This window comes from Pygocentrus nattereri, chromosome 22 (assembly GCF_015220715.1).
Source record: "Pygocentrus nattereri isolate fPygNat1 chromosome 22, fPygNat1.pri, whole genome shotgun sequence".
Taxonomy (NCBI): domain Eukaryota; kingdom Metazoa; phylum Chordata; class Actinopteri; order Characiformes; family Serrasalmidae; genus Pygocentrus; species Pygocentrus nattereri.
The window spans coordinates 12,896,564-12,910,127 of NC_051232.1; the positions used below are offsets into that span (position 1 = coordinate 12,896,564).

The window sequence follows — 13,564 nt, forward strand, 5'->3', positions numbered from 1 at the left end:
ACAACATTGTGGCTATGCTGCCACTGTGGTGCTGCAGAGGCCTTGATTAACCAAACAACCATTTACACCCAGAAGCCCATAACCTGATGATGTGGTACTGGTCAGAATGGACTGCGAGGCAGAGCATGAAAACATCACTGTATTCACAGCTCGACCTCACACAGGAAACAGTTTAAACAGAGCTCTGTTCACTTGTTCACTTCCTTTATTAACAGTTAAACTAGCCAGGAAGTGCAGCACTGGGGTGTTTTTACACAGAGACGCAGTAAGTCACTGTTTTAGTCTTTTACAGGTCAGAAATGTCTCAGAGTGTTTATGATGATCATCTCTGGATTGAGGAGCTGAACACAGAAGATTTAACAGAGATGGTTGTGGTTTATTATGAGAGTGTTGATGCTGTTAGAGGTCATGACCCCAACACAGACACAGAGGATGCCAACATAAAGAAAACCCTACGAACAAAGAAAAAAGGTAAGAAATACTTTTATACGCATCATTTAGACATAGTACAGTTCTCAAGCAGCATCACTGCACCACAACATACTAATTATCCAATTATTATACTGTATGAAACATTTTCAGTTCAGTGTTGTACTGCAGTTTCCTGTAGAGGACAATTAATGAGGTCTGTTTTATCTGCGTTCACCAACAAAAACCTTCTAAATAAGTGGTATGCAGCCCTCACACACATCCACTTTTAACAACAGAGTCATTACTCATCAGCTTATCTATACACTGTAATTGTGTGGTGTAAAGCATGCTGCCACTGGACTCTGGAGCAGCGGAAATTTATTATTTGGAGTGATGAATCATGCTTCTCTGTCTGACGGATGATCAGTCTGATGGATGAATCTGGGTTTGGCGAATGTCAGGAGAACGTTACCTGCCTGACTGCTTTGTGCCACCTGTAAAGTTTGGTGGAGGAGGTATAATGCAATCGGGTTGTTTCTCATGGGTTGGCCCAGATCCCTTAGCACCAGTGATGGGAAACCTTAATGCTTCAGCATATATACATTTTGGACAACTGCATGGTTTCTACTATGTGGAAGCAGTTTGGGGAACACCCTTTTCTGCTCCAGCATGTATCCCAGTGCACAAAACAAGCCCCATAAAGGCCTGCTTGTGTACGTTTGGTGTGGAAGAACTTGACTGGCCAGCACAGAGCCCTGACCTAATCCCCATCAAACACTTTTGGGATGAACTAGAACAGAGATTGTGAGCTAGGCCCTCACATCCAACATCAGTGTCTGACCTCACAAATGCTGTTCTGGATAAATGGGCAAAAAGATTGTGATGTCATAAAAGGGCTAAAATTGTGAAGGGCAGGGGTGTCCAATCTTATCTGGAAAAGGGACTCTGTAGCTGTAGGTTTTCGTTCTAACAAAGCAGGAGATCACATGATAATTTGTGGTTGAATGAGTTGTACTCCTGCTTCTTAGAGCTGAACACTTGCAGCCACAGTGGTCCTTTGTGGATAAGACTGGACACCCCTGGTTCAGAGTGAACATGGCATTAGATAACCCCTCACAGATTTAAGATTTTGATTGGTCAGTGACAAATGTTTAATTTTGAATATGTCATATTTAGCATGTGCTTTTTTATATTTCCTTTTTGGTTTGTTTTAATGTTGTAATAGTGAAACACATTTAAACTGCAATGAATAGGCAGGCTGCTTTATCACGGACAGTCCAACACTCCGCCATCACAGGCAAGAGTCAGAAAACTGGCAGTTGACAACACAGGTGACTCTGTAATATGATAACCAGGGAAACGGATCAGGGTCTCACCCTGGAAAAAACACCTCAAAGAAAACATGGCTTAGAAATCTGTTAACTACCATTATAAGGGTCCCATGACAAATTATTGTAAAAATAATTTTACTTGGGAAGTAAAAATGACTTCAGACTCTCTGTTGCTTGTTTTGATGCAGCTTCTGAACATGCTAGCCTACGTCATCTAAAGTTTCTTCACACAGCTGTAGTTGATATAAGTATGATTAATTCTGCTTAAATATCATAAATGCACAAAGCATTTGAGAAACATTTGTATAGAAACCAGCCAAAGAGTCTTTGTAAGAAGTGACGCCAGACCAAGGGCATACATGAAGGACCAAAGGAGTGTAAAAATGGAGGGTTGAAGCCAGAAATATCTTTATACCCATTTCATATTTCATCTGAGTTCAGTCATACTATAAATGGGTGAACTCAGTACTGAAAAACATGATGGTTTAAATTATAGAACAACCAGGGCTGCTGATTTCCACACAGATAGAGCCACTTTATCATCCAAAACCATTAGTAAACCTACATGAATCTTCTGCTTATTTAATATGCAATGTTGACAGCAATGAGGCAGCTTTTAGAGGCATTAATGGATATAGACGTCTGGTTCCCATCACCACCACTGTGAACAATTCTGACTTTGTAAGTTTCTCCTAAAGAGCATTTCACACCAAACCACTCTGAATGACTTTGTTTACACCTTAAACGTTTAATTTAACGAGTGCAGTAGCTACATCTGACCATTTAAGATGGAACGGGGAAATTCGAGTAAGAAGATGACTTCATCTGATCGGATCCCCGTTTATACCATCACCATTTTTAGTCTTTCACATCAGTTGAGCACACTAATCCGTTAAAATTTCTGCTGTACGGGTGAATCACCTTATTTTCCACCTTCGCCTTCGCCTTCGCCTTCACTGCCTTCGGCTACAGCGACAGAGGAGACAGTGCTGTGTATAAAGACTACACGACGCGGCAGAAGCCCTGGTTCTCTTTACAGAGCGTGTTTAAACCCCTCTCACCATGCCTGCTGTTCAGCCGCTCCTCTCCGCACACGTGGTGTGAAGCTCACACGACGGTCCGTCTGTGTTTTTGGTCCCCACATTTGTGTAACGACCAACGGTTCCGGGCCCTAGAGGGGGCGCTAGAGGGCTGCAGGCTGAGCCTCCGTACATCTAACATATCAATCAGACCACAGACATCATACAGACAGTCACAGAGAGTTGAAGTCGCTGCTGTGCTGTCTGTTTTGACCGTATACTAACCGTATTTAACCGCACAGAGTTCAAGAGAAGCTGTGTCTATCCCGTTAGATCACACAGCACTGGGAAACGCTAGGGGGTGCCATGAATCTACAGAAGACAGATAATGGCTGGCTGTGTGTTTGTCTGTGTGTGTGTGTCTGTGTTTGTGTGTGTGTGTGTGTATGTGTATGTACAGCACCGCATCGTGGAGGCTTGTGACAGCATAAAATATGAAATAAAATAAAACGGTGTCCTTTGACTTTTGACTCACCCTGTACACATATATCCATACCCACGTCCACCGCTCTCACGTTTCCAGCTGTTGGTCTCTCTCTTCCAGTTGAGCCCCTCACCTCAGTTAATACAAGCATAAAAGAGGTGGTTGGCGCCCCCGTGTGGTTCCAACATGAAAGCCAGTATCTGCCCTTTGCTTATAACCCCAAGAGCCAAACCTCGTGTAACGCTGCTTTAAATATCAAAAAACTGAACATTATGATGGACTTCCTGTTCACCATCTCCAACCAAGAAAAGTGCATGGAACTTAAAGTCTGTAACCTCATGTCAGACTAATAAGTGGAACATGAATAACACATTCGCTAAAAATAAGAAACACTGCCAGTTTAGCACGAGAAGCAGCTTAAAGCAAAGCCAGCCTGGACCCTTAAGATGGTCTTGACTTGAGCTATGCAGTAGCAAAGGATGAGAATTTCGGTTTACGGTGCTGGAGCAGCTGTCTTCGGGCGGAAGGCAGGATACACCCTGGGTTGCCAGTCCATTGCAGGGCAGACAGACAGACAGTCACTCACACCTAGGGGCAATTTAGCATGTCCAATTGGCCTGACTGCATGTCTTTGGACTGTGGGAGGAAACCAGAGAACCTGGAGGAAACCCACGCAGACACAGGGAGAACAGGCAAATTCCACACAGAGAGGACCCCGGTCACCCGGACAGGGAATCAAACCCAGGCCCTCCTCGCTGTGAGGCGACAGCGCTACCCACCACGCCACCATGCCTGAATTCGGCCCACTGTCTGTTAAAGCATTGCATTGCTTTGGCTCACTTTGTTGAATGGGACTATGAGTGCCTTCAGCTCATCTATGAGTGAAAGAGAGAACTGAACTGCCGCTACTGACTTCAAAAAAGTAGAATGACATTATGTCCTGGACATTCAACCTCATACATGAAACCCATGAATATAGACATAGAAACTGAACTCATTTCACATTTATTTACACTAAATGCGTTATTGTAGTAGGTGAGAACAGACTGCAAGGCAGAGTATGAAAGCTTCACTGTTCACAGTTCCATCCTACACAGGAAACAGTTTAAACAGAGTTCTGCTTGCTTGGTCACTTCCTTTATTAGCGGTTAAACTAACCAGGAAGTGCAGCACTGTAGTGTTTTTACAGACAGAGACGCAGTAATTCAGTGCTTCAGTCTTTTATAGGTCAGAAATGTCTGACAGTGTTTATGATGATGTTACCTGCATTGAGGAGCTCAGCAAAGAAGATAAAGTGGAGATGGTGGTGGATCTTTATGAGAGTGCAGATGCTCATAGAGGAGATAATGTGGAGCAGATGATGGTTATCTATGAGAGTGCAGACAGTGTTAGAGGTCATGACCCCATCACAGAGACAGAAGACACCAACACAAAGAAAACCCAGCAAACACGGAAAAAAGGTAACAGATCTCCTTTTACACCAATCATTTAAATCAGTATTACTACTATTACAGCATTACTGCACCACAAGATTCAACCTCCTTTACAAAAATCTTTGGACACTGTGTAAAGTTTAAATAATGCAGAATGCAATGATGTTCAAATCCTTTAAACCTGATATTGAACTGAGAAATGCAGAATATCAAGTGTTGAAACTGAGAAACTTTATTTTTTTCTGAAAATATATGTCCAATTTGAATTGGATGCCTCACGTTTCAAGAACGCTGGGATGGGGGCAAGTTTACCACTGTGTTGCATCACCTCTTCTTTTAAAATTCAAGATTCAAGAGTTTTATTGTCACATGTCCAGCAGAAACATGCAGTTACAATGAAAATTACTTTGCTGTTCCTCCAGTTACCAATAAAATTTAAGAAAAAAATAAGATAGTATATGAATATATTAAATACACTGAATAAGTAGGAATACACTAAAGTACTACAGTAAAAAAGTAGTTATATGTGTTACAGTTACGTGTCTGCTTTGTCACACTTTTCATTTCATAATGCACTAGATGTTTTCAATAGTGGGCAAGTCTGGACTGCAGGCAGGCCAGTTTACTGCCTGGAGTGTTTTACTGTAGAGGTTTGTAGATGCTTTTGTAATATGTGTACATTTAGTTTTGGCATTTTTCTGCTTGAAATAAGCAACACCTTCCCTGAAAAAGACGTCATCTGGAAGGCAGCATATGTTGCTCGAAAAGCTGTATGTGTTATTCAGCATTAACGGTGACTTCATAGATGTGAAGGTCATCCACGCTATGTGTGCAAATGCACCCCCACACCATCACAGACGCTGACGTTTGATCTGTGCACTTCTGACAACTCAGATCGTCCCTCTTCCTTTTAGCACAGAGGACACGACTATGATTTCCAAAAAAATTTAGATTCGACCACAGGGCACTTTTCCATTTCACTTCAGTTGATCTTGAATGATCTCGAGGTCAGAGAAGGTGGCAGTGTTTTTAGAGTTGGACTTTTGTTGATGCAGCGACAAACTGTGTTCACAGACACTGGTTTTCTGAAGCGTTCCTGAGCCCATGCAGTAAGTTCTACTACAGAACTGTGTTTGGTTTAATGCAGTGCTGCCTGAGGGCCCAAAGATCACAGACAGGAGTGTAAAATGTTGGACACCACTGGCTCTATTAGAACTCAAGAAGCTTTTGGAGCTATGTATCAATGACACTGTGTCCTTTCCTATTTTGAAGCAGTTTTAACTCATGGTGTAGCTTCAGATATAGCAGGCAGAAATGGAAAAAATCAGAGGTTTGATAAAAATGTAGGACCTGTTCAATTGCATGTTAACACAAAGAGCTAATCAGCCAATCACATGGCCGCAACTCAGCGCATTAAGGTGTGTAGAGGTGGTCAAGACAACTTGTTGAAGTGCAAACCGAGCACCAGAATGGGGAAGAAAGGTGATTTAAGTGACTTTGAACGTGGCATGGTTGGCATGGCATTAAGTCAGTTCTGGAGGCAGAAGAGAGTCCAACCTTTTACTAGCAAGGTGTATCTAATAAAGTGGCCGGTGAGTGTACATAAAAGCCTGCAAAAAAACTGACTGAAACATTTTGGCAGGAAAGGTAGATGCTCCTATAAACTAACCTGTTGTGGGCATTTATTAAACATGATACTAACTGATTTAAAGCATTATGGGAAAAGTATTTATAGTCGTTTAATATCTCAGCTGAGCCTCCAGCTGTCATCCTTTAACATCCTGATGGGTCACAGTTTAAAAATGAATAACAAAAACACAAATTGGAGTTTGGAGAATTTGCTTGAATGTTTTTCATAGAAACCCAAGGCACTGTACAGGGTCCATATGAGAAAAAGGAAAAGAGAGATTTGTATCTCTTACTGTAATGGTGACGCTTTAATCAAATCAAATCAAATCAAATTTATTTGTATAGCGCTTTTTTACAACGGATGTTGTCACAAAGCAGCTTTACAGAGTTTCAAAAAAGAAAAAGTTTCAAGAGAACTCTAAGAATGTACAGAAACCCCCCGGTGGGCAAGCCAGAGGCAAACAGTGGCAAGGAAAAACTCCCTCAGAACTGAGGAAGAAACCTTGGGAGGAACCAGGCTCACCAGGGGGGACCCATCCTCCTCTGGTCAAACTACCTACAAGTGATTTTATTACTAATATTAACAGCAGTAATATTGGTATTATGAATAACTAGGAGTCTATGAAAACATCAGCGTAGGGTGGGCAGCTCATCCGAGGTAGGTGGTTGGGGCATGGGCAGCTGGTCTGAAGTAGGTAGCAGGAGGGCTTGGCAGTCCGTCGTCCTTCAGTGTCCAGCCGGTCATATGGGTGATTGTGTACTCGGAAAGAAAGTAGGTAAATGGAATTAGTTTTGTTCTATCCATTTGTACATAAACAGGGAATGTAAACATTTACAGAGTGTGGCTAACGACTCCGGCAGATCTGACTATGACAGCTTAACTGAAAGGAGAGAACCAGAAGGACACACAGACACGGCAGCACTCTGAAACAGTTCGGCATCCCTCCACTCCACCGTCCACAAACTTGAGTGACCGCGTGCGAGCAGCGGGACGACAGCACCAGCGCCTCAGTTTACTATAATTCCCTGTGTCCATGGACCCCTGGATCTGCTACCTTTATCTAAGGGGGGAACATTAGCTACCAAAAGCTAAACTGAACAAGTGAGTTTTCAGCCTAGTCTTAAAGATTGAGACTGTGTCTGAGTCCCGAACAGTTTCTGGAAGATCATTCCAGAGTTTGGGGGCTTTATAAGAAAAAGCTCTTCCCCCAGCTGAAACCTTCTGAATTTTGGGGACTATTAATAATCCAGCGCTCTGGGATCTGAGTGGTCGTGATGGCTCATAATGAGAAATAAGGTCTTGCAGGTACTCGGGAGCGAGACCATGTAGGGCTTTATACGTCAATAAAAGGATTTTATAATCAATACGGAATTTAATAGGTAGCCAATGAAGTGATGATAGCACTGGACTGATATGTTCAAATTTTCTAGTTTTAGTGAGGACCCTGGCTGCGGCGTTTTGGACTAGTTGGAGTTTGTTTAAATTCCTGCTCGTGCATCCTGACAGTAGTGCGTTACAGTAGTCTAGCCTAGAAGTAATAAAGGCGTGTACTAGTGTTTCTGCATCACGCAGGGACAGGGCATTTCTGATCTTGGCAATGTTGCGAAGATGTAGAAAAGCTGTCCTAGTGATGCTGCCTATGTGTTGATCGAATGATAAATCTGAATCTATTATAACGCCAAGATTTTTTGCTGCTGATCCAGGTGTGGCTGGAAAGTCGGCGAGATTTAAGATTAAATCTGGTGATTTACTTCTTGCTAATTTTGGACCCAGAAGGAGAACCTCTGTTTTGTTACTGTTTAGTAGGAGGAAGTTCTGTGACATCCAGCCTTTCACGTCTTTTACACAGTCCTCCATTTTCTTTAACCTGTATTGGTCATCAGGCTTGGCTGATATGTACAGTTGAGTATCGTCTGCATAACAATGAAAGTTTACGCCATGGTTACTTATAACTGTGCCTAACGGTAACATGTATAGGGTAAATAATAAAGGTCCTAATATAGAGCCCTGCGGAACTCCAAATCTCACTTTTGAATAAGTGGAAGATAAATTGTTTACCCTAACAAACTGATAACGTTCTGATAGGTAAGATCTGAACCATGATAGGGCCGTCCCTGTGACTCCAACCATGTTTTCTAACCTTTCTAAGAGAATATTGTGGTCTATTGTATCAAAAGCCGCACTGAGGTCAAGTAGCACTAACAGGGATACGCAGCCTTGATCAGAGGCAAGAAAAAGATCATTAGTTATCTTAACTAGAGCCGTCTCAGTGCTGTGGTGTGGCCTGAATCCAGACTGGAATTTTTCATATATATGGTTCTTATGTAGATATGAACTAAGTTGTTGGGCCACAGCTTTTTCTAAGATCTTAGATATAAACGGTAAGTTAGAGACAGGCCTGTAATTAGACAAAACGGTGACATCAAGATTTGGTTTCTTGATCAGAGGTTTGATAACTGCTAGTTTAAAAGCTTTGGGTACATGGCCCAGACTAAGGGACGAGTTTACTATAGTTAAAATAGGGTTTATAATGGCTGGCAGTACTTCTTTAAGTAATTTTGATGGAATTGCATCGAGTGTGCAGGTTGTGCAATTTGCAGAGGAGATAATCTTCTCTAGCTCCAGCTGTGGGAGTGGGTAAAAGGTTTCCAGATTCTTTTCTACAGCTGTGTTTTGTTCTATATCAGCCAAGTCAGATGACAGCCAAGCTGGATTTGAATTTGATACTGTGGGTTGAATTTGTTGTCTAATATTATCAATTTTATTATTAAAGAAGTCCATAAAAACTTCACTGGTGAGAGTTGCTGGGATTTCTGGTTCATTACCTGCCTGATTTTGTGTGATTTGGGAAATCACATTAAACAGAACTCTAGGATTATACTTATTATTCTCGATCAGCGAGGCCAGATATGCTGAGCGAGCTTCAGTGAGAGCATTTCTATACTCTATAAGGCTGTCCTTCCAGGCAGTGTGGAACACTTCTAGTTTGGTATGACGCCATTTCCGCTCTAATTTCCGAGCTGTTTGTTTTAAGGTCCGGGTTTTATCGTTGTACCACGGGGCGAGCTTTTTCTGCCTTATTCTTTTTATTTTAAGTGGGGCCACATTTTCTAAAGTGGATCGTAATGTATTTTCTAAATAATCGGTTAGTGAATCTAGTTCCATTGGATCTGATGGAGTGGAGACTGGGGTTGATAACTCTGGGAGATTTTCTATAAATTGTAGGGCGGTAAAAGGTTTTATTGTGCGCTTTGTTGAATAACGAGGGGACGTATATATATTATGGCTAAATCGTAGCTCATACGAAATTAAGTAATGGTCGGAGATCGCTGTGGTTTGCGGTAGGATATTCAGCTTGTCTATGTTAAGACCTAGTGTCAAAACCAAATCTAACGTATGACTACAGTCGTGTGTCGACCCGGTTACATTTTGGGTAAGACCAACTGAGTCTAGGATTGAGGTAAATGCCCTTTTTAATGGGTCGTCTACCTTCTCAAAGTGAATATTAAAATCCCCTACAATTATTACTTTATCATTACACACAGCCAGGTTTGCAGCGAAGTCACTAAATTCTTTTATAAATTCAGAGTATGGCCCTGGTGGTCTGTAAATGTTAAATAATGAGAACGCCTTCTTTTTTGTGACCGGATTTGTGACGTGAATAGAGAGGACCTCAAAGGAAGTGAAAGTGTCACATTGTTTCTGACTAATATCGAGAGTATTTTGGTATATTATACAGACTCCACCTCCCTTGCCTGATAGTCTTGGCCTATGTGCATAATTATAGCCTACAGGCGTGGCTTCATTTAAAGCTAAATATTCGTCTGGTCTAACCCACATTTCAGTAAGACAAAAAAAGTCAAATTTATGATCGCTTATAATTTCATTTACGACGACTGCTTTAGAGTTTAGTGATCTTATATTAAGTAGTCCAAGTTTTAGATTTAAGGTGCTAGTGCTATCATCAGAACATGGATATATGTTGATAAGGTTATTTAAGCGGACTGATTGAGTTTTTCTATGATTAAATTTAGTTTTAATTCGGGGCAAAGACACAGTCTCAATACGATTAATCTTGGGTGACGCCTCAAGGCGGATCGCAGACGGTCGGTTTAGCCTGTCTGTCTGCGGCCTGGTCCCGGCTCTGGACTGTCAGCAGCGGTTTACACTACTCTGCCGACTAACTAAAAGACTATGTGCTATGCTGCACGAAAGTAAGGCAGCACCCTCCCGCGTGGGGTGGACACCATCCCTACCTATGAGACCAGGCTTGCCCTCAAAACATAACCAATTATCTATAAAGCCCACTTGATTTTCGGAACACCACTTGGACATCCAGTAGTTTAACGCCGTAAGCCTGCTGTAGAGCTCAGCGCCGTGCCGCATTGGGATGGGGCCAGAGCAGATTACGGCATCGGACATCGTTTGGGCCTGTTTAACCACCTCTCTAATATTAGCCTTAGTTACCTCTGACTGCCGCAGACGGATATCGTTGGCCCCTACATGAATAACTATCCTCGAATATCTCTTAGCAGCTAATCTAAGGTTGCCACTAATGTCCGGCGCTCTGGCTCCCGATAAACATCTAACTGTAACCGCTGGCGCCCCTAAAGGAGTAGCTAACTTCACGTGTCGAACAATCGAGTCTCCTATGACCAGAGTGCTTTTAACAGGCTTCACAGTGGGGGCTTCACTGAGCGGGGCAAACCTGTTTGACACGCGAATGGGAGGAGCGTGGTGTTCCGGTGGGCTAGCTTTGGCCTCAGCGTTAGCATTAGCCTTAGCTTTCCGGCTAGACCGCCGAGTCGTCACCCATTCGCCCCGCTGTGAGGGCTCTGACGCCGGAGTCAAGGGGGTGCTAACTCTCCCTAGGGTACCGGGGGTTGCTAACGCTGCCTCTGGCTGCCTATCCCTTAATAATCCCCGGATACGCACTTCTAACTGGTCGACCTTCTCCACCAGACAGCTAACTAGCTGGCACTTAGTACAAACGCTATCGCTATCCCTAGAGGCGGAAAAGGGCGTTAAGCTAAACATGCCACACTCTGCGCAGACGAAGCAACCAGGAGAAGCCATGATATTTAGCCACTTACCGCTTCTTGTTGATTTAAATGCTAATACAACAAACGTTACCGCACTGACTCGCTCTCAGTCGCTCGCAGTGACGCGCTCTCAGTCGTAAACAGTGATTATCAGTTATGACTAAAGCTCATGTATCTCTGTGTGTATAGAGAGTCACACTGCAGACAGCAGATTCTACAGACTGACTGCAGTGTGTCTGGGGCTGCTGTGTGTCCTCCTGCTGACGGCCACCATAGCACTGTGGATCAAACTTTACAGCTTGATGACGTCAAAAGAGCAGTTACAGACCAACCTGACCAAAGAGAGAGACCAGTTACAGACCAGTTACACCAACCTGACCATAGAGAGAGACCAGTTACAGACACAGAGAGATGCATTACAGAAGGGGATGTCTGAGCTGGGTAAGTGATATAAACTCTTTAAATAAGACAGTTTTAAATCTTCCACTGATTTTTTTAATCTGCTTATTTCAGTTATTAAGATATAAACAAATTCATTCAAAGTGGTGTGAAGTTTGATGTGCTGCTCTAGAGAAACTACACAAGTCAATGATGGAGATAGGAATCAGATATCTGAAGCAATCAATGCATCTAAAGCTCCTCCCTTTGTTCCTGTCCCCTCCACTGTAGTGACGTAAGTTTCTGTACTATGTACTATTATATTTCACTCTGACTGAATTTGTTCACATCTCAGTGATTGAATTTCGCTGAAAAATGGGTGGAAATCCCAGTTAACTGAGCGTGTTGTCCTCAAACTCTTATTATGAATGTGCTGGTGTGAACACGGCTCACATCTTACATTCTGACTGAACAGAGAAACACATTAACAAACCAGAATGGAGCTACTACAACTACAGTATTTACTACATCTCTACTGAGACTAAAACCTGGAAGAAGAGCAGAGAGGACTGCAGAGAGAGAGGAGCAGACCTGCTGATCATCAACAGCAGAGAGGAACAGGTGAGAGAGAGAGAGAGAGAGAGAGAAAGAGAGAGAGAGAGAGAGAATGAAGTGCCTTTTAAAATTCTGCTCACTTTCCACCTGTAGAGTTTATTGTACTTTCAGTCTAAACTGCTTTTAAATGATCACTCGTGCTTCAGACTGGGTTAGAACAGTTTACAGTAATTTATCTGCTTCCTGCTTAAACAACAGGGCTGATTCTAACTGAGGAAACATGTTAGATGTTGTGTTCATGATCAGGTGAGTATGAAGAGTGTGTGTAGAGGGGTGCTGGGAATGTATAAGCAGTTATTACACAGTTATTACATTCAACAGGACTTTATTGAGAAGTTTAGAAGAAGAGGTCAGAAGGCTTGGATTGGTCTGACAGACAGTGAGACAGAGGGTGTCTGGAAATGGGTGGATGGCTCAGCACTGACCACTAAGTAAGAGACCACTGATCTGAACTCATGATGGAGTTACTGACTTTTACTACTCACTGATCTGATGAACACAGTGACTCTCTGATTCTCTCTTTCAGGTTCTGGAGATCTGGAGAACCCAACAGTTCAGGAGATGAAGACTGTGTTGTAACTGGCCATGCGTCTGATCCTGTTTACAGCTGGGCTAATTATTTCTGTAATAACAAATTTGTTTGTATCTGTGAGAAGAGAATATATGAATAGCTGCATGTTAACAGTTGAAGCAGCAGTTATTTATGTATTTAATAACTGTCTGTCTACTAATTAGATTTGGCCTGTGTTCTGATTATACCTGTTTGTTTATTTATAGTAGTGTAAACAGGGATAATTCTGATGTTAAAACAAAGCCCAGCCTGTTTATGTAACAGGGAGCGAGGAGGCGAACGCACGTGCTGCGATAAGCGAGATTTATTATGGGCAAATCCAGGGTCATAGTCGTAAGGGTCCAGGGTCATAGAGCCAATACGGACTGAACGGGGGGGCAAACATGACAGACAAACAATAAACAATAAGCAGGTTCAAACAACACACAGTAACCAGAATAACCAACAAAGACCAGCAAGCACAAGAGGCAAACACAGGGCTTAAATACACAGTGAAACCGAGGGACAGGTGGAAAACAGGTGGAGACAATCAGGGGTGGAGTCAGAAAAGGAGGGGGCTAAACCAAAACAAATGCACATGGGCTAAACCAAAACACGGACACATGGACAGGACTGGGAGGGGCCAATCGTGACAGATTAAAAGACTGAAC

The 13,564-nt window shown here is 42.7% G+C and overlaps 1 protein-coding gene across 2 annotated transcripts; it reads left to right on the forward strand.

Annotated features, from left to right (window-relative positions):
- The first annotated feature begins 228 nt into the window (after positions 1–228).
- LOC108416595 (CD209 antigen-like protein C) lies at positions 229–13,232 on the forward strand. 2 transcript variants are annotated; one of them, XM_037532635.1, is made up of 5 exons: positions 229–471; positions 11,540–11,791; positions 12,204–12,349; positions 12,665–12,774; positions 12,870–13,232. In XM_037532635.1, exons 1-5 carry the CDS (start codon positions 300–302, stop codon positions 13,012–13,014), a joined length of 825 nt encoding a protein of 274 aa, XP_037388532.1. In that variant the 5' UTR covers positions 229–299; the 3' UTR covers positions 13,015–13,232. The 2 variants fall into 2 exon arrangements, with proteins under 2 accessions (XP_037388532.1, XP_037388531.1); XM_037532634.1 differs by lacking the exon at positions 229–471 and adding an exon at positions 4,371–4,705.
- Positions 13,233–13,564: the final 332 nt, after the last annotated feature.